This window comes from Hippocampus zosterae, chromosome 6, assembly GCF_025434085.1.
Source record: "Hippocampus zosterae strain Florida chromosome 6, ASM2543408v3, whole genome shotgun sequence".
Classification (NCBI taxonomy): Eukaryota; Metazoa; Chordata; class Actinopteri; order Syngnathiformes; family Syngnathidae; genus Hippocampus; species Hippocampus zosterae.
This window is the reverse complement of record NC_067456.1, coordinates 5,740,021-5,760,934: the sequence shown is the minus strand read 5'-3', so window position 1 is coordinate 5,760,934 and position 20,914 is coordinate 5,740,021. Positions and strand designations below refer to the sequence as shown.

Below are 20,914 nucleotides of genomic sequence, written 5' to 3'. Positions count from 1 at the left end.
TTGTAAGGCGTTTATGGACTAAATTTTTAGCCGAAAAAAACGACCATGTATAGTAAGGCGTTTTTGGACGGAAAAAAAACGACCATGTATAGGAAGGCATCTGTGGACAAAAGTTTTAGCCGAAAAAAAAACGACCATGTACAGTTAGGCGTTTTTAGCCGAAAAAAATGACCAGGTATAATTAGTAAGGCATTTTTAGCCGAAAAAAACGACCATGTACAGTAAGGCCTTTTTGGACGAAATGTTTAGCCGAAAAAACCCACCATGTATATAGTAAGGCGTTTTTGGACGAAATTTTTAGCCGAAAAAAAACACATCATGTATATAGTAAGGCGTTTTTGGACAAACAAAACGACCATGTATAGCAAGGCGTTTTTGGACGAATTTTTAGCCGAAAAAAATGACCATGTATATATAAGGCGTGATATGTATTCTGGCTCTCAAAGTAAAAGCATAGTGGTTTCCGCTGGCAAAATATCACATTGAAGTTGTTTTAAGCTTGTATGACACAAATGCCTCGTTGCCAATTGTGTGAATATAATTTCCAGGAGACAATATGATATTTGAGTGGCCATGGACAGCCTCAATCAGCGCTTGTTTGCACAAGGACATACACTATTAAATGACGATAAAAGCAATATTGATTCGAACTAGAAAAACATTGATGGCCAAGAATGACACATTATTGCAGTCAATACACCAGACAAGGGGAAATTTCATTTCATCGTGAAATTTACTGAGGACTCTGTGGACGGTTTCTCATGATTGACTATTTAGGTTTGAAATGGCCCAAAAGTAGAGGAAGCGAAAGCAAGTGAATAGGCAAACCTCTTCACGAGTCGAGTCTATTTAGAAAGCTTATAATCTCTTATTGATCTGCACCTACCAATGAATGCATTGGCTCAGTTTGGCCACTCGGCTCGACAATGGCACTTGAGGCCTGTATTATGTGGCCCTGATGTAATTCCCAGAAGAAAGCTTGCGCTAAGAGGACTTGGAAAGCCGTTGCCATTTCTAACTCCCAATCCTTCCGGCAAGGACACGGAAACAAAACGAGCTAAACTGATGGCCCATGACTGTCTTAATCAATAGCGGTTTACACAAGGACACATATCATATAACTGGAGTGGTAACAGACAGTCTTATTGAAGAATGAAAGTCATGAAAACGAAAATCACAATTGAAGATACTTGAATGCAGAAGTGCTAGTACTTATCCGCACAATGAAACATGAAAAAAATAATGGGGTGATCTGGGGTTTTTTTTTCTTTTCTTCAAATACAATGAATGGCGTTGATCGACATACGCAGCTCACATACTTTTCCCCCCAAATCGGCTGATCACGTTTGGCGGCAGGTCGATCGCAACTACGCTAATGTATGTCCATAGCATTGATTGAGGTCCACTCTCAACTTTCAACCACGTTTCATCAACTCATTATTATTTCAGGTTTCTTTCATTATTTTACTTTATGTTAACTGTTTTGTTAAGCGCTTTGTTACAGTTGCCGCTGTTGTGAAAGCGCTATATAAATCAGCATGTATTGTATTGTATTTGTCATACACAAGGCAGGGAGGACAAAAACGCATCGGCAAAGTAAAGAACATAATTTATTCCAAGACAAATTGCGATGCCAAAATAAATACACAAAGGAGCAACATCAGTACATTACTTTGTGAATCCATGAAACTGAATTTATTTTATTTTTTTTGTAAAAAGCAAAACTTTTAGTGGTACTGAACGGAAGAAAAGCGAATCCTGAAAGTATCCCAGCTCCTTCGCAACTGAACAGGCCACACTAAAAGAAAAAAGGATTAAAACCTCTTGATTCAAGTCACCAAGCAAGATCTCGTGTTAAAACATGTTTACAGGCCTCGACAACTTTTAATAAATACAACAAAACAAAAAGATCAATAAAAACAGTCATTAGGACCAACACAATTGTGTGACCACATTAAGTTTGTGGCAGAATGGCTAAAAGGAAGTGTGGGGAGATTAAAAATGAAGAAGAAAAAAAAAAAATCACATCCAAATCAGGCAGTCTTGATACATTCATTGTTTCCCGTTTTGCCAAAGTAAGAATGTGCTAAGATGCAACTCATCTCCCACCAGAAAAGTGAACTTGAAACGTTCCATGTAACAAATGTAGCAAAGATCCGAGATGGCACAATTAGGACATTGTGCCCTGCTGTGTTGAAAATGTTGGACATCTGTATTAGCTTAGTCAAGAGATACACTTCGGTCTTGTTTCGCACGTATGAAAACACTCCTACGCACAATTCTTCATGAACTTGTAAGGCCCTTAAGGTGGCGATGTGGTTTGAGTCAGCCATGGGAACAAAGGGGAACACTTGGCACCATTGATGAAGTCAACTTGATTTGTTAGAAAAAAATCAAAATAAAAATACATATTTGAAAAAGTAATTGAAGTTAGAAAAACTATCTAGGAAAGGAAACCAGAAAAGGCATTTTTCGCATCAACAACAGTAGCCGACACATCTCGCCCTCATCGCCGACGCCGCGCATGCGGAGCGCACACGAGCGGGAGCTCTCCGCTTTTAAAACAGTCACAGCTGCTTGGAAGGAGCTCCGCGTTTGTTTCAAAAATGGCTCAGTTTGAAATAAGAAACAAACAAACAAAAACCCAAGAGGTCAACGTTGCCACTTTCGACATCTTCCGGAACGTCTTCAGCTTCATTTGGAAACATTCAAACGATTGCTTCTGAACGAACTCAAGTCTCGTTCCTCACTCGCGGTTGTGTCTTTCAAACACACACACACGCAAACACACAAATCAACCAACTTCAAACCTTCTTTGATTGGCTCCTCCCTTTTTGCTCCATTGCTTTAAGACTCTTTGAAACACTTTGAGCCCATCAGCACTGACAGTTACCCAAGCAGGGCAGCTCGTCTCCGTGACTATTTCGGTGCGCAGACCCAGCAAGTCAACCTCCATAAACCTCCAAATTCAGTAATATTTTCCTGTGTAAAACTGCGGAACCCCCCCCCCCCCCCCCGCCCCAAAAAAAAGATTAAAAAATGATTTGAGTTTGCGTAACTGTGTCCAGCACGAGATAAGTCAAGTCTAGACCAAATAAAAGGACACCTCCACTGTTACGATGTCAGTCACGTTTGTGATTGTTAGCTCATGTATGAAATCTTGTGACGTGAATTAAAAAAAAAATAAAATAAGATAAAATTAAAAAAAAGGAGTGAATGCAAAGACGCAGAGTTTTCATCTGCGGAGGAAGCACTGGGAGTCGAACCGATAGTTCCGATGATATGGTGAGTCAGTGCGGCGAGGTGGTGGGCCTTGCTTTATGCCGCCATGAGATACTGATGGTAGAAGAGGCCAAAGAGGGAGGTGGAGAAGAGGCAGGCGGCGATCCACCACGCGAAGAAAGAGAAGAGCCCCCGGAAAAGTAGAGGACTGAAGACGGTCTTCAGGCCCCCCAGGGCGACGGAGAGTTGGGCGGTGGAAGCCCGTGCTCCCGCCTCCACCACCGGGGGCGCTATTGGTGCTTGCCCCGGCACAGAGTCCATCTGATGTGAGCAAGGCAGCTCTTCTTCAACACGGAAACCCCACGAGTGGCCACCTGGCATCAAGAAAGCGCGCGTTACAAAGTCCGCGTGCGATTCTTCAAACTGAACAGACCATTTCTTTTCATTCTCTTTCATTGTGTTTTGATATCGTACAGATCTCGTTTTCGGGATTTAAAAACAACCAACAAAAAAAAAGTGCTGCTTTTTGGGCGTATCCCAGAACAGATTAGGGCAGGGGTGCCCAAACTTTTTGGATCGAAGATCTACTTTTTGATCAACTAACCTCACGGGATCTACCCTTACCGGCGCGCGCACGCACGCACACACACACACACAAATTTAAGATTTACCTGCTTTATTTTATTTTTTAAATATTTTTTTTGTGAAAATGAGACTGTTTAGTGTGCAGTGTATATTAACACAAAATATATATTACTAACATGTACAAAGACACACAAATGGTTGTTTGTTTTTTTCCTTCTCGACACTCCTCGGATCTACTTGGGACCTGTCTTAGATCTACCGGTAGATCAGGATCTACCTAATGGGCACCCCTGGATTAGGGCATTTACATGTCTTTCAATGCGGAATATTGACTTGATATGAAGGTAAATTGATGATGCTTTCTACTTGTGTGCACGACAATGTAAATGTCACACGAACGCGATTATAAGGGAATTGGTTTTTTCTTCCTGTGCTTGTTCTATCACGTTAAGCAGCGGCACAATCACTCAACACATTTTGGATGTTCCACCCATCCCTTGTTTGGCATTTTAACTCGGCTGTGGCGCCTGTCAGCATTTACACCGAATTTATTGTTACGTTTTCTTTGATCGCATCATCAAATAATCTCAAAAAGAACCAACAGGTGTGTCTGGTTTCGGGATGAGTTGGTAATTGCTTTTCTTTTCCAAGCGCCAAAATTTTGGACGTTTTTCCGTGGAGTTGGCTGGATTTAAATGCGCAGGTGTCTGCCGAGTGATCAGGGCAGTCATCGAGAAGGCTCACCTAAGGTTTTTAGCAGCAAAGTCGTATGCAGCAACATCACCAGCGGTGCCACATACTGTAGTGCGATTACACACAAGTAGTAAAAAACACGTGCAACCTGGAAGACAACAGGGGGTGGGGGGGGGGAGAGCAGTCAGCCATTTTTTAAATGAGAACGTAGATCAGGTTATAAAAGCCCATTGCCACCAGTTAAAAAAATATATATACTTTTCCAATTATTTTTTTTCCTCCTGGTTTATTTAAACGTGGAAAAAAGCAAAAGTAAAAAAAAAAGAAAACAGGAAGTGTTTTTTTAAATGGTCAGTAAAAAAAGAAAAAAAAGAAAAATGTTTTCTGAGTTTTCAGGATTACACCCCCTTTCTGAGTTTTACCCCCAATGCTGTAAAAAAAAAAAAAGCAACAGTAAAGCCACTTCCTTTTCTTTAACTGGCAGAAACGGGCTTCTAGAAAACACATTTAAAAAAAATTAAAAACATTTCCATATATTGAGGTAAATAATTTAGCAGACAATTCTGTCGAACTCAAAATGTTTTCTGGGCACACACTAGAAGAGACGAGAACATGAGCTCCTATTAGAATCTACAGCTGAAATACGAATGAAGTCACTTTGACCTATCATTTATCATAGATAATTGCTTATTATTTGGTTTCATTTTGATTGATCCTTTTTTCCTGGCAGCAATAATTGTGGCTTCAAAGTATCGGATATTTCCTTTTTATCTGGTACTGTCGTCAGAATGCCTCATTTGCTCCACTGCACAGCGAATGGGATGCCACTGGGACTCGGCACGGGCCCGTTCCCTTTTCAATTTTTAAAAAGATCGAAAGCTTTCCCTCATTGGTAAGCGCTGTTTTTGTTTGTTTGTTTTGTTTTTTCTTTTTGAGTCAACACAGCAGGCAAAGTAACCAGAGGCTTTTGAGAATAAATAAGAAGCACGATGACGCAAAAGATGTCAATCACCATCTTCTGCAGGTCGACGGTACTTATTCGCCCCGCCTCCTTTTTCATCTGCTCCACTGCCTTCTGCGCCAGGTTGAGGTAGGCCTGCAAATGATGCCGCATCATCGCCAGCCGCAGCGCACACATCAGTATGATGGTCCATAACCGCAGGGTGTCGTACGTCTGCTCAGCCATCCTGACACGAAGACACGGAGACGCGGAGACGGTGCGCTGAGTCACATAAGGACGAGACGGATAGCAGCTTTTTTTTTGTTGTTACTGCTACATCACTCCATCATTTGGACTGCGTGCCGCAGGGGAAATAAAGTTGCGGCAACGGGTGGGAAAATGAGCATTTAGCGCCCCGGAAGGAACTGTTGAGTCATCCAAACTACATGGACAGAAGTCTTGAGACAAATATCGTTCGATGACAGAATTTCTGATCATATGAGTGACTCATGAAAATAATGTGGACAATTCTGTGTCCCTGTTATTTTTCGTGGTCGGGTGAGTTTTGTGTAATGTTCTTCTGAATAAATGCACAAACATTCGTACAGACATTTCAAAATCTAGCCGAACATCTTTCCAGGTGAGCGGAAGATGTCATAGCAGCAAAAAGTGCTTGACTACCTGCAAGGGGCCATGCAGTTTTTCATGGGAGATATGGTTTTACTAGCCTAAAATACGGTTGACAAAAATCGGTTCATGAAAGGGCGACAAGGTAACTCGCCGTTACATTTGAGAGATAAGTTGACGGATAAACTCACAAAGGCAAGCTGTCCTTTCGCAGGGTGGGGTTCATTATGTAGTCCTTGGTAATGGGCTTCACCCACAGCAGGACCATGATGAGCGGGGACAGGAAATTGATATGAAGCAACGTTCTTCAGAGAACGGCAGAAATGTGAGATTGCCAGTTAATGTGTGCACGGAATATACATTAAAAAGAGGAAAAATGGACATTTATAGAATAAGCGTGAGGTCATTTGTCAAAAAAAAAAAGGATGATTTATATGGAGGATTTTTTTTGGGGTGCATCAAATTCCAATAAGATATACAAAAATCGAACAAAGTAAAACGTAAACAAAGAAAGACTGTGCCTCACTGTGTAAATTTGGCTGTGGTCACATTGAGGGCGTCGAGATGCATCTGGGCCAATCGCAGACCCGGGAAGGTCAAAAAGGCTCCAATCAGGGCGCAGAGGAAGGCGAGGATTACCTTGAAGGTAAGTTTTGAAATGGGACCCCTGTCAAGGAGAGAAAAACAGATGCCGGGGAGTCAATAAAGACTTTCCGAAGGGAATGAACTTGACCGAAACAGAACTTACTGTGACTCCAAGCCCTGGTGTTCCAGGAACTGCAGCGCACTATCAGAGAAGTTGGCGAAACCTTTCCACGCAGACAAAAAAAAAAAGAACAACAACAGTTCAGCTCAAGAAAGTGAGGGTTGAGGACTGCAACGAGCGGAGCAACATTCACCAGTTTCCAGCCCAAATTCCAGGTAGTTCTCAGTTACGATGAGAATGGCCATGGCTTTGACAAAGAAGAAGAAGCCGAACGTTATGCAGAGGGAGCGCTCGCCTCCTTCCTCCAGCTTAAAATAGTGAGTCGTCAGAGAGAACAGAATCTTACTGAAGGGGGTGGGAGGGGGGCACAGTCAAGGATGGAAAAGTTTGAAATATTTTCCACATTTTTTTTTCGGTCTTATTTTCCTCTTCTGACCACATAGAGTCACAGGATGGAGGGGGTGGTTGTAAGCGCGCATGCGTGTTCATTCGCACGCTCGCAACCCCCCCCTCCGGAAGTGAGAAGTCGTTTTGCGTGCTTGCTCAGGTGTTTAAGGTAATGTTTTGTTGAGCTTAATTTACGAGACAATGCCACTTTATTTACCCTTGTCGCTCTCATGCACTGATTGGCCAATCAGAGTGTTCAATTGTCGCAAATGGCCGATACTGTTTTGCAACGCGTGATTGATGGCTCACTCATTCAAATCATATCTAAAAACCGCAATCACACAAAAATCTTTTAATACTCCTCAATTCTAATTGTAGCTTTTTTACTTTGGTATTCAGCACATCTCCGATGGGGGTAGATCGGATTTCATGAAACCATGACCGTGGATGGTATGATAAACCATGACTTCTCAGCCATGTTGCTTGCTGAACTGATTTTGCATGTAAGACTCATTAATTTTTCCTCAATTGATTTGTACAGTCTAGTGATCTCGGTAATGATGTAAAAAGTTCAGTGATTGCAATTTTTTTTTTTTTTTTACATGACAAAAACCTCGCATTGCAACACGGGCGTGTGGACCATTATTTAAAACACCTGCATCAAAACACAACGTTCTAATCGGTGCAAGGCAACATTTTTGACAAAGCTCCAATTATTCTTTTTGCAGGGGCAATCCGACGGCGAGCGCATCAAACGGAGTTCAGAGACCAAAGTCATCCTGCAAAACTCTCAGCAGTTACGTGAAAGCTAACAGCACAGAATTGTTGGCGACTGCTCCAAATAGTCTTAAACATTGTCATCGCAAATGAAACGGGGAAAACTGAAAATCAAGTGCTCCATTAGCACATATATTGAAGAAATACGCTTCCTCGTATTCATAGTCCCATGTCATCCGCTCCTTGGTCTATTCCCTGTCAGGGGCTGAGCTGGGAAATTTAGGTCTCCAATCTTTGACGTAGCCGGGGAAATGACACACCATCTGACCGCGGCGAGCCGAGGTTGACCAGGAGCACTGGAAAAGATTGATTCCCGTGGTTGGCGGCACGGATAATGCATATTATTAGGCCATCATTCAGCGTAGCAAAATAGCAGGGGGCTGCGGACCATAAAGGTGCCGGCAGTCAAGCCTGGTAGGAGATCGCCGCGTCATTTTAGAGCCTCGGCTGCTGCTGCTGCTGCTGCTGCTTGGATCTACACAATCTAGCTGAAATGATTTGGTTTACCTTACGGACAAAGCAACCACTAAACTGTGGCCACTTAACATAGGAGAGTTTTAAGTTTCAAATGATTAAATAAGGGGCGGCCCGGTAGTCCAGTGGTTAGCACGTCGACTTCACAGTGCAGAGGTACCGGGTTCGATTCCAGCTCCGGCCTCCCTGTGTGGTGTTTGCATGTTCTCCCCGGGCCTGCGTGGGTTTTCTCCGGGTGCTCCGGTTTCCTCCCACATTCCAAAAACATGCGTGGCAGGCTGATTGAACACTCTAAATTGTCCCTAGGTGTGAGTGTGAGCGTGGATGGTTGTTCGTCTCTGTGTGCCCTGTGATTGGCTGGCAACTGATTCAGGGTGTCCCCCGCCTACTGCCCGAAGACGGCTGGAATAGGCTCCAGCACCCCCCGCGACCCTAGTGAGGATCAAGCGGCTCGGAAGATGAATGAATGATTAAATAAGGGAGTACACATTGTGTCCGTTTGCCGAAGCGGTTCCGTTCACGCTACTTCTAAAGCACAACATCTTTAAGCCGTCATCAAAGTAATGACAGATCTGGCTTTGCTGCGGGTTGTGAAGGAGAGGGGAGTCGAAGCCGCTTGAGTTTTCTTGTTTAGAAATTTGCACTTGTCTTTGTTGCCGCATTTCATGCCGTCGCATGGCTGTCTACATCACGCTTTATTTATGCAGTCGACACAAAACTGCCGCCCGCATTTGGTCAGCGTAGCCGGCCTGGCTGTCGAAGGTTAAGCCTTTTGGTAATATTTGTTTTTAGATACTAAGCAAATGTTTAACGTTTACTGAGCCAAGCACCTGAATTTACATGAGAAAAATAAATTGTTTTTTTTCTTTTTTTTAAAAATTGAAATGCAAGGCATTTATTTTAGGAGAAGTGTGTTTCTTCACCCGATGACTAATTGAGATGAGACTGTTCGTGGAAAGGCCACCATTTGAGGAAATAAAATGTTTTTCTCGTCGCTCTGGCAGGGACAACTTACATCTGATATGAAAGGTTATTGTTCAGCGCAGTCATAGAACCGTCACGACAGTCTTCTCTTTTTATAGCTGATCATAGTCTGTGAGGCAACGAGAGGGTTTTGTCGAAGCTGCTTTTAAAAACGACCTTCTGGTGTCATTTGGAAAGCCGGGGGCGGACACAAAAGCAGATCTTTTCAAATGGTTTCCATATGACTCACAGCGCAGCGTTTGTGTGATTCTAACGCAGCATGCGGCGTTGTCGGTCCAGAGAACGTTTGGCGTGACATCATGCGAGGAGCGATTGAAGGATACACGACAAAGGCGAGCACGAGCATGGACCAGACCACACTGATGTTCATCTCTCCTGAGGGTTGAGCAACACCGTAGTAGAGCTCCGTTATTAGATACACCACAGTCGCCGCTACCGTGAAATCAACCAGCCACTGGAACTCTGGGAAGTAGTGCAATGCTATGGGCACAGAAAAAGGGAATGGGTTTTGTTTCCAAATTAAATCTATATTTAGAAGGCACAACCAACATTGTACTGTATTGAGAATGTTGGCACCCCCCCTGACCCCCCAAACAAAGCAGTAGAAAATATGTTTGTACCTAACGTGTCGACTTCAGTGATGTATTTTGTCTCGAGTTGAAGATCGATGTCCTTGGGTACCGTTAGCGGCTTGTTTTCTATGTGACCGTTGTACTTCCTGGTGTACAGAGCAACATAAAAATGAGTCAAAGAGAATTCTACTTTCAACTGAATTTTTTTTCATTGGTCATCCATGAAAAAACCGCGAGCATGGAAAGAGAGTACGTATTCTTTCTTTTCAACGGCAGTCTTTAGGCAGAACTGAGTCACTCACAGCAGGTAAAAGAGAACGCCTCTTTGAACATGAGGAACTATCTGTTGGGCCTCCTCGGCTCTGGTCTGTGTTTGTTCAGCTCAGTGTGTGCGCAACATTCACAGGACAATGTCACTGTACGAGTCCTGGGCCAAAACATGCCCGAGACACATTTGTGTCTCCGAGGCACCTGACGGGGGTGGAGGGGGGGGGGGGGGGGGGGGGGGGGGCTCAGCTTCATCCCACTGAAGGAGTCAGTGATCCAACAATGGAAACGGAGTTGCATGGCATGAGCTGGTGAGAAGACAGTAGTCCATCTTTTTCTTTTGGAGGATTATTGAACATGTGGAGCCGCAGAACACCAACCTGCCTCATACCGGGTCAGAGAAAAGGACTCACTCAAAAATCAAGCCCCCCCCCCCCCGCCCTTGGAGGATTAACTTCCACTACTGACTGCAATTTAAATTCCTATGAAGAGAAATAAAGCATGCAGGAAAATGCGCACTAAATTCATATGTTCAATGAATGCCTCAACACTCACCCACCGAAGACAAAATTTTCTGAATTGTTTTTTAATTCAGGGTTGTCCGTGGTGAAGTGTGAGGACCAAATTTGTTTCAATCGGACTAAGGTGGATCCTCAAAGTGTGCAAGGTTGGCGGATGAGCAATATCGAATAGTTTACTACTAATTAATTACTTAATTACTAAGTTTGAGTCTCATATCGCCAGATTCGTGAGGCGGGGAGGAGGTAGAAATGTTTTGGATGTATGAGGCACTGCTCCTCGATCACCTCATTGAATGGAAACGTCTACGTAAGATGACATCACATTACTGTCGTGTAGCTTCCACTGGATAGCATCTTTCAACCGCGACAGCTGTTTGCCATGCGCACACATACCTGTCTTTCCTCTTCTGGCCCTTCTGTTTCCCGGCAAGGTTCCTCAACTCATCTTCCGTAGGGTGCTGATACCACCGCAGACTAGCAAAAACGAGAGCAATAAAAATAAGGACGATACACTTAGCCATGCAATGATTTTTGGTGAGTAGATTGTGAAAAGAGTTGATCATATGATGTGGGCTGTCATGTAAACGCATCGTTTGGAAACAAATGAGACCTGTAATTTAGAACCCCGTTTCTAGAACACAGATATACGGCAGCCGCAGCCTTTTTTTTTATTGTATAAAAGTGAATGAGGAAACCAGTGTAAAACCTTTTTAATCAGAAAATGTATTCATGGTTCCGCAAAGAGAAAATGAAATATTAAATCTGTTTCAAAATTTTTACAAATAAAAACAAAGCATTTGCGGTGCCAATTAGGGGAGATCACCTTTTATTTTATATTACGCAGCATTATAATTTTTTTGTCATTCTTCTATCCAATGATTTCCTCACTCTCACCGCTATTTTTAATCTCCAAACTTTTTAGAATTCAAGAAAAGCCATTGAACTGGAAAACAAACAAATCTGTGTGACAGCGTGAATTACCTGCCACTGCAAAGTAGCCATCGTGCGAAGGAATAATGAGGTATGATTTTTTGTATCACACTGGCCATTACCATGGTAACCACCAGCTGCACACCGATCACACCCTGTGGAAAAACAGAACGATTTAAGTGGCATTTAAAGGAAAACAAAATTTCATTTCAAGTCAAGTGCTTCAAGGTTTCGGTAGCGTAGCGTAGCAGCATATTATATACTCTACTACAAAATCTATTGACAAAAGATTCAGCACCACGGCCTTGATGGAACTCAAAAAACAATTTGTTTTCCCCGTGGTAGGAAAGTATACAGTCTGACGATTATATTTCCATTGAATCTGCAATAACGTCGCGTGAGAGAACGAAAAGCCGGCACGGCGACTGTAGATACAAAAAGATTAACGCAACACCAGCAGCTCAATATCAAGCTCGCACACGTGGATCAATATTCACTTTGTACTTAAGAGCTCAATCATCGCCATCAAGCTGAGCTGGAAAGCATCGGCTGTTCGGAATCTCTGCAAATTGGCTCAGGTCTTCAGAAATTACAGCGAATCGCTTTGTACACAAGGAAGGAAAGGGGATTCAAACCTTTAAAGAATACACATCACCTGAGTTCATCATGGTTAGACATGCGACATACAATCCCACATCAAAATGAACACGTTTTGCTTCAACGGGAATTAAATCCGTGTTAGCCAAGACAGAAGTGTTCACAGGATGTGACTGACAGGCCGGAGCGGCAGACAAGGCCTACATTTGAAATTGGTCACGGGGGCTGGTGCACATTTCAGCTGGTCTAAGCTCCAGAACCACATGTCAATACTTCCTCAAGTCACCCAGAGAGGAGAGAGTGCCAATAATGTGGCAATTATCTTTGCTCAGAGGTGACTGGTGGCCAAACATAATGTCCGTGGCTCAAGACCCCCCACCTCACAGCATCCCAGTGTGTGCTATATGGGTCAAAAAAGCACACCCCAACTCAACTTGCTTAGGTGGATGCTGCTTAACTCTCGTCATAGGAAACCTGCAAGGACCTCGCACCTCGGGGGAAATAGAGCGAGCACTGTTTCTCTTATCTTGCCCGTACTGCTTGACCCCCCTCCATCAGACAACCAATTGAAATCCGTGGGGGGCAGACAGAGGGGTTTCTGCCCCTGAAGCTGAGCTCGGAACCTTACTGAACGATTTTTCTTTTAATGTATGTGTGTTAAAGCCATTCTGTCATTGTAAAATGGGCAAACAATTTGAAAGGGGACATTATGGAAAGTATGGCAAAATGCTTAAATGCTAGCCAGTGATGCCTCCAAACAAGGTAAACTGCTTTGAGCTTTTGTTGGATGCCTAAATGAACTTAACACCATTGTGGTTTGGCGGCAGGTGACATTTGTGTTTGCTGGGGTCTCCATGTGCCACATACACACAGTACAGTGTATGCGCATCTGCCTCATCAAGTTAAAATACTTTCAATCTCTTGAAGGGCACTCGCTTTGGTACGCACCTTTGCTGCGCTTCCTCCAGCAGAGGCAAGCAGCCGGCCGCTAAGTAACGCTGAAAAGTCAACAGCCAGGCAAATAACCTTTCACTCTCACACCTATGGAGCCTTAGATATATTTTAGAATGCGAGAGGGAATCAGAGACCGCCGAGAAAACCCACGCACGCGCACACAGGGGAGAACATGCAAACTCTGCATAGGAGACCCCGAGTCAAGATTAAAAACCCAGGACACCCATCAACCAACCACAAATCACTGCTCTATACACGCTTCAATTCACTATTGTAATCTAAAACAACAACAACTGCTTCCCACCCAAAGAGAAGAGCAATGGGCTCCAGCTCACCTGCGATCCTAATGAGAATATTAAATTCACTTGAACAAAAAAAGTCTAGAAGAGGTGACATTTAATTTGCCTATAAAGGTTCTAGAGTCAGAGCGGCCCAGTCGCCCAGTGGTTAGCGCGTAGACCACAGAGGTCGTGGGTTCAATCCCGGCTATGGCCTTCCTGTGTGGAGTTTGCATGTTCTCCCCGGGCCTGCGTGGGTTTTCTCCAGGTATTCCTTCCACATTTCAAAAACATGCATGGCAGGCTGATTGAACACTCTAAATTGTCCCTAAGTGTGAGTGTGAGTGCGAATGGTTGTTCGTTTCTGTGTGCCCTGTGATTGGCTAGCAACCGCTTCAGGGTGTCCCCGCACCTACTGCCCGAAGACGGCTGGGATGTGCTCCAGCACCCGCACCGCGACCTTTGTAAGGATAGAGGATCGGAAAATGGATGGATGGATGGTTCGAGAGTATTTTGTTATTGATACGTAATTGAGGTTAACTTCTGTATGATCCATTTATTAACTTACATAAAAAGTCCTAACGCACAATTCAACATTAAAGTCACTCGAAGGGCATCCAGGGGTCAAATAAGCGGATTCAGGTACATGCAGACACCTCAGCTGCCATACAGCGCATACAGATCAGCTAACATCTTGTGGCCAATACAGACATCTTGATTTGGACAAATTCATAACCCTCCAACAGGAAACACCGGGAAGGAACTTACAGCAAAACCAAACCACGTCAGGGTAATTTAAAATGTCGACAATGTTTATTCAATGCAGTAAAATCATGAAACGAGACCAGGTGCACCTCAAGAGTTAGCAACCGGTAAGCTAAGCAAGAAGCTAAAGGAAGAGCACTGCTTCAAATGGATTGAATGGGATCACTATTCAAGGCAGCCAAAAGAAATACATCCGATGACACGAAATCACATTCAAACAATGCAAATACAATAAAATGGGGGAAAAAAAGTGAATTGCACAGCACGTCGAGCTCGCTGTCACACTTACCATGTTGATACAGTGCAGCTGAAACAGGCTCAACGCCGACAACACACAGCACTCCGAGGCGGAGATGACACGGCGAGGAGCACATAAGCCCTTCTTGCGACGTTATGATACAAAATGAATTATTTGTTTTCAGTCAAATTGTCACCGCGTACACCGGAGCGGTTTACATTGTCAAAATCAAACCAAATGATTGCAGCTCCGCCACCTATTTTCAACAGCGCTAGAGGTCACGGTGAAACTCCGGTAAGCAGGTGACGGAGGATATGCCTGCATAGTCACCGTGAGAAAATCGGCTTTGAGTTATATTTTTATAGTTTATTATATTTTTAAAGATATTAAAATTAAAATAAAATATTACTCTAGAGTGTGTTTATCAAAATAAAACTCAAGAAGGCGCCGCAATGTAAAATATTGAACAGGCTTAAATTGGAGAGCCGTATTGGGTTTCAGGACCAAGAGGACCGGAAAAGCAGAGATTCTTTTTTTTTTTTTGCTTTATTGACAAGAATGTCATATTAAAGGTACAGTATTTATATATCGATGTGCTGGTTTAATGCAGCTATCCATTCTCTAAAACGTGTAGATATTATTGACTACTCAAGTTAAAAATGTGACTTCAACCCAAATGTGTTTTTCACTTGATAAAAAATATTTTTGAATATATTGATGGAAAATATTTTAGATCATATTTATGGTAAATCAAAGGGGGTTCAGCATTTGCCTTTACAGATGAGATTTTTATATTTTATTTAAAAGGAATGTTTCCCGACTTTATTTATTTATTTATTGTTTTTATGTAAAGTGCCCTGCTTCAGCTGTGGTTTAAGTCTTTCATGTTTTCCTTCAACATAGTCACAGAGGCACCAAAATACTCAGAGAATTGTGGAACAACACAATGCATACAACATTATGTCCGTAATAATGTTTTTTATTTTGCACATTTTGGGTACGTTTGAGGAATACTTCGGATTCATTATCGAATGTTGGATCTGAATATAGTCATTTAGAACATGATCTCCACTCTGCGAAGAGTGGTGGTCTACTGGTTAGCAAGTTTGCCTCACAGTTCTGAGGTTTGGTGTCCGATTATCGCCTCAGGCCTTCCTGGGTGGATTTTCTATTTAGTCATCGGCCCACAATCTTGAGTCTTAAGCCTCTCGTTTTTATATATAAGCAGACATCTGACTGGAAAAAAAAAAAACACTCGCAAACGATTCATATGCAGGTCACTGCTTTTGTTTAAGACAGCACACAATCACGATATGCAATTGTTACTCACTTCATAATTTTATTTTTTAAACTATATAATAAGAATGTCCTGTACTACAAACCCATGCAGTCACAATCCACCTTCCAATTAATCTCAATCTACTGCGCAAAGCCCACCTTTGCTTGTCATAAAAACACATCAACGTTTCTATTTCAGAAACTAAATGTCCCCTGAAGTTTTATTCAAGTTTTTAGTCATTCCATACAGGACCTCCTGCGTCTGCCGATTTCCTGATTATGTATAATTAAAGTGAGTTGTCTTCCTACTGTACTGCTGCTCGTCTTCCATATCACACTCGGCACCGTCACTGTTAACTGTTTGAATGTGACTCTCTGGAGTCTGGGGGCTTTTCTTCCTCTCATCTTTTTAGTCAGTCTTGTTATTTTTAGATGAAACATAATAGCCAGAATCTTCAGAGTATCTCTGAGAGTTCCATACTCCTTCAGAGTGTTTAATCCATATGACAACTCCTCGGTGACTGCTGCTGCTTTTGGCTCACTCGTCTTACAATATAAATAAAGATGTTGAGAATATTACAGTGAAAATCTGAGCCCAGTCAATCAAATAGATTTGCTGTTGAATGTCATCATTCATTTTTTATGGCGAGGCCTTTTTTTTTTGTGGGTGAGCATAATACGTGGTTTCCTTCTTTTATTAATCAAACAGCAGTTTGAAATGTGTGTCACTGATCTCAACAGTGTACTCGCTCCAAGCGCAGGAAGAAAATAGAACAAAAAGTCGACTCCTCAGCAAGCAGGACTGAAAATGGTCGTGAATGTAATTCTCTTTGGTGCGCCGCCTCCTTCTCCAGTCTGTGTAATCTACAGTACGCGAATGCAAATTACAATGCAAATGCAAATACCACTGAATAATTTATTTGTAGCGCACGGCCCTTTTATAGAAGGCAGAGTAGCTTTTTGCTTGAATTGGGAATTGTGGCATTTAAAACAGGCCCGCGGATGACATGAAATAAAATCGCATGAATTTTCACTGCGAGAAGGAATTCACAGCGATTCATTTTCTGTCCCATTAATTATAAAATGAAGTCGATGCATTTCTCTCATTCAATCAAATTCAGTATGTAGTCTTCGAGCACATTCGGAGCAATTTTTGCAGTGTGGCATGAGGAAAAGAAAACCGATTATATAATAAATGACATATCCATATACTCACCAGACACATTCATCACATAAATGTGCTCAGGAATCTAATTCAGTGTAGTTTAATTTGTCATCAATTCTCATATAGTAAGATCATAATATTTATAGTTTTGATTCTGTAGATATCTTATATTTTCTTAATATTGCCAAATAGGTATGAATTTTACAATACGTCCATTATTACTGCGTAATTGTTGCTCAGAAGTTAATTGCTCCATGTACAGCACGTTGTATGCAGCGATGGCTGTCCGAAAGTGCTCTATAAATACAGTTCAGTTGAGAAGAGTTTGTATTATGGTCACTACTTTGATCCACTCGAAACTACAGCCACACAATACTTTTATATTTGAATCCTAAACATATACTGTATTGCAGGGCTTTTTTTTTTCCTGCCCTTGTTTCCGCTCGCGCACACGACTGTGTTTAGGCTTCTCCCTCAGTGGGTTTCCCATCAGGGAGTGTAATTAACAAGCGCATTCATGAGTGGGTCTGCTCATTTAGCCTCCATTTGGGTTTAGACAGCTTTAGGGCGACGGAAGAACAAATCCTGGTGGAACGCGACGACGGCGCTGCAGCCAAAGTCAAAGCCACTGCAGGTAGAATGGCAACTACTACAACTTTGTGTTACACCTCCGGCCTACCACTGTAGGTAGAATGACAACTACTACAACTTTGTTACACTTCAGGCCTGCTAGCTCATGTAAAATGGATATAAAAAGTCTACACACCCCTATTCAACTTCCTTTTTTTGTCGGAGGGAGTGTAACACGTATTTTTGCCACAAACATAATTATATAATTAACCAAAATTACACCATACCTACACTCATGGTGGCAGCATCATGTTTTTGGCCTGTTGGCGGTCAGTGTTAGCTTAAAACCTCCAAAGGCTTCTGCAAGAAAAAAACAAAACAAACAAATGTCAGGAAAAACCTAATAGAGCAGCTGAACTTCATTTGGAGTTAATCCGAGGCACTTTAAATGGTTGCATGTGTGAGTTGACTCCCACTGACAATGAATTTGAATGTGATTGGTTAATTCTGAACACAGCCATTTCACCAATTATATGAGGATGTGCACACCTGTGCAACCACATTCTCACAGGTGTGCGGTTTGAGTTCCCCTCTCGAGAACATTGCACTTGCTTGTTATAATATTGTGATAAGCGCAGAGAAATAAATAATCTGAATAAAATGTTTTGCTAAATTCTCCTTAAATGACACCTTGAATTATTTTCTGGTGTGCTATTCGCATTTAGCTACAAACACAACCTCGTTGTAATATCTCAACCTTTTATTTACACAGAGTATTTTATCCCACGCGTACTCCAATATATCATTCTTACACGGGGAAACATTTGCCTTTATTTTTTTCTTACGATCCAACATGTACTGTATCGTTGGATGCTCGACGCATGCGGCTGACATTGCATTAGCTTCCCATTTGTCAGTGTTATGTTGGCAAAGCCACAATATCAAAAGATTAGTTTGAGCATTCATTTCCATGTCAGCGTAGTCATTTTAATGTATAGACGATTTATTGTACATGCCGCATTTTATCCAACAAAGACCCACGTCATGATATATGAATGCATATTTTCCCTATTCATATCAGGAGTGATTTATATTGCAAAAAGGGATAGCGTGTGAGTGTGAGTGTACGTGAGAGCGCGTGCACAGAGAAATAAAGGCCGAGCTAAGCAGAGAGAGAGAGAGAGAGAGAGAGAGAGAGAGAGAGAGAGAAGCTCATTATAATCAGGCAATTATGCTGGCAGAATTAGAAGCGTCCTTATTTTCTCTTGTGGCGGCGTGAGTGTGAAGACGCTTTGGTGACTGCAGAATAAAAAAAAAAAATCAAGGATGTGACTGACTTTGCTGTGTTAACATGGAGCATCCGTTGCCATGTGTGACAATCGTAGCCTGTGATTTTTTTTTTCTTGCTTTTCGGAGAGTCAAATGAAGTTTCTCAGGTTCTCATTTGCATTTGATGGGAATTTTTCTTTTGTCCTGAGCGGAAGTGAATGAGACAAGACAAGTTACTCGTTGACGCCAACAACTCAGGAACGACATGGCTATCCACAGTGTATCATCCAGACAAGGGTAGATCATTATATTGCATGTTATTGTTATTACTATACTGTATATATATTTTTTATATTTTTAAATCTATGTGTGTTAATTCTAAAGTGGCAAAGCTGTGTTACATCAGTCGATGGTAATGTCATATGTGTGCGTTTGCCTTCATGTGCATGAATGCTTCAAATGCACTATAAACAACAGTGGAAAAATGAATAAAATGTTTTTAAAGTCACATTTTTATAGCATTTTGTCTCTTTTGTTTGACATGCTGCGCTAATATTTTATTAATCTGTCTTAAAATGTAGTATGTATTGCTGGAGACAAACCAAACCAAAGGCACACTCAAGTTAAATACTTTGACCTCTGGTCAAGGGTGTTTGACCAGAATTTGACCCTTGACCTCTGGTACATGTCTTATCGACACACCCGTTAAAGTGTATTGATTGTCCCTCCCTCGAGACGCGGCAACATTTCGTATGTTGGTTTTCCAAAATTGTGTTTTGCTGTACAGTTTGGCTAGTACAATGACAGTGACATCCTCCGTCTTGTATTGTATCCCGTTGCGGGTTGCGGGGAGTTGGTGCCTATCCCAGCTGACATTTGGTGAAAGGCGGGCTAGCCAAGTCAAACACTGGTTGGAGGCAGGCAACCGTTCGCAGTCACATTGAAACTGTCACTGAGAGGGATGTGGGAGTTGGGCGAGTGAACCACTACACCATCAGTAGCTTTAAATGTCATGTTTTACATTCTAATATTATTTCAGTTGTAAAATTATTCATGTAATTGCATTAATATATATATATATATAGTTTGCAGGTATTTTATAAATGAAGAAATACACTTTTATAATAAATCAAATAACAAAAAACAAAATAACATATTATGATGATGTTCTTTCTTGGCATGAGGAGATCCTATATCTTATATATAAACATATCTTATGTTTCACACAACATGTAGCCGCATGTCTTGAAGGAAAAATCAGCCCAGCAACCCCTTAGCCCCTTTTTTGTGTCTTGCAAAGCTATTGAAAGAAGTTCCCTTTATTTGCCATGATGTTTTTTCACTGAAATTACTAATTATGTCACAATTAAATTTCATTTACATTTACTAATTATATTAAGTCAATAAACAACATATTAATAATATCAATATCTAACACTCGATTGATAAGATCAATTTAAGATTATATACATAATAGTTGCACATTTTTGGACGACAGTGTATATTTCAAACAAATAGCTGTAGCTGCAGGTCTGAAAAGAATAACCAATTCCAACGCCCACGTGCCCCACCCTTTTTGTGCATAGAAAAAAAAAGCTAGCTTGTGCATGGAATGTGTCAAGGTGGATTGTTTGTGTATGGGGTGGGGGTGCAAAGATGAACAGAGGAATGACGACTGGCTGAAAGTTCTCAGGAAAGCGCTTGTGTCTGGCCACGGATCAGGCAGCTGATTTGGGCACGTCAATTAACATAACAAAGGGCCCGAGCCTGTGAACTTGGGACACCTTTCGACCTTGGCGCTGTGGGGATAATGGTCTGCGGGCCTCTTCATGGGCACCCCCCCCCCCCCCAACACACACACACACACACACACACATGGCTCGCCTGATCGTGGCTAAATTGTTAATCAGGGTAATTTAATATAGTATTTCACCGTCTCTCAGCAGCTATTCGCCTTCGCGTTCTGGAAAAAAAAAGGCCCCCCCTTCATTGAGCGAGACGAGACGGGCAGCTGCACTACACCGCCATCATTGTTTAAGCATGGCGGCACATATTTACACACGATGAAATGAGACACCGTCTGACGCAAACAGACAATGTCTAACAGGGGGTAAC

At 42.1% G+C, this 20,914-nt stretch overlaps 1 protein-coding gene across 2 annotated transcripts; it reads right to left on the bottom strand.

Moving 5' to 3' along the window:
• Positions 1-1,592: 1,592 nt before the first annotated feature.
• On the bottom strand, positions 1,593-14,824 carry tmem161b (transmembrane protein 161B). 2 transcript variants are annotated; one of them, XM_052067447.1, is made up of 12 exons: positions 14,569-14,824; positions 11,737-11,840; positions 11,149-11,229; positions 10,016-10,113; positions 9,719-9,875; positions 6,967-7,118; positions 6,816-6,876; positions 6,594-6,734; positions 6,259-6,372; positions 5,513-5,687; positions 4,552-4,648; positions 1,593-3,596 (listed from the first exon to the last, which is right to left on the bottom strand). In XM_052067447.1, exons 1-12 carry the CDS (start codon positions 14,569-14,571, stop codon positions 3,319-3,321), a joined length of 1,461 nt encoding a protein of 486 aa, XP_051923407.1. In that variant the 5' UTR covers positions 14,572-14,824; the 3' UTR covers positions 1,593-3,318. The 2 variants fall into 2 exon arrangements, with proteins under 2 accessions (XP_051923407.1, XP_051923408.1); XM_052067448.1 differs by lacking the exon at positions 14,569-14,824 and adding an exon at positions 12,167-12,186.
• Positions 14,825-20,914: the final 6,090 nt, after the last annotated feature.

Bases quoted from the DNA above. Each gene is read 5' to 3' on its own strand.
- tmem161b (XM_052067447.1), bottom strand. The intron at 10,114-11,148 runs GTATGTGTGCGC...TCTGTACACCAG, and splicing joins GGCCAGAAGAGGAAAGACAG to GAAGTACAACGGTCACATAG. The intron at 5,688-6,258 runs GTGAGTTTATCC...TCTTCGTGTCAG, and splicing joins CGAAAGGACAGCTTGCCTTT to GATGGCTGAGCAGACGTACG.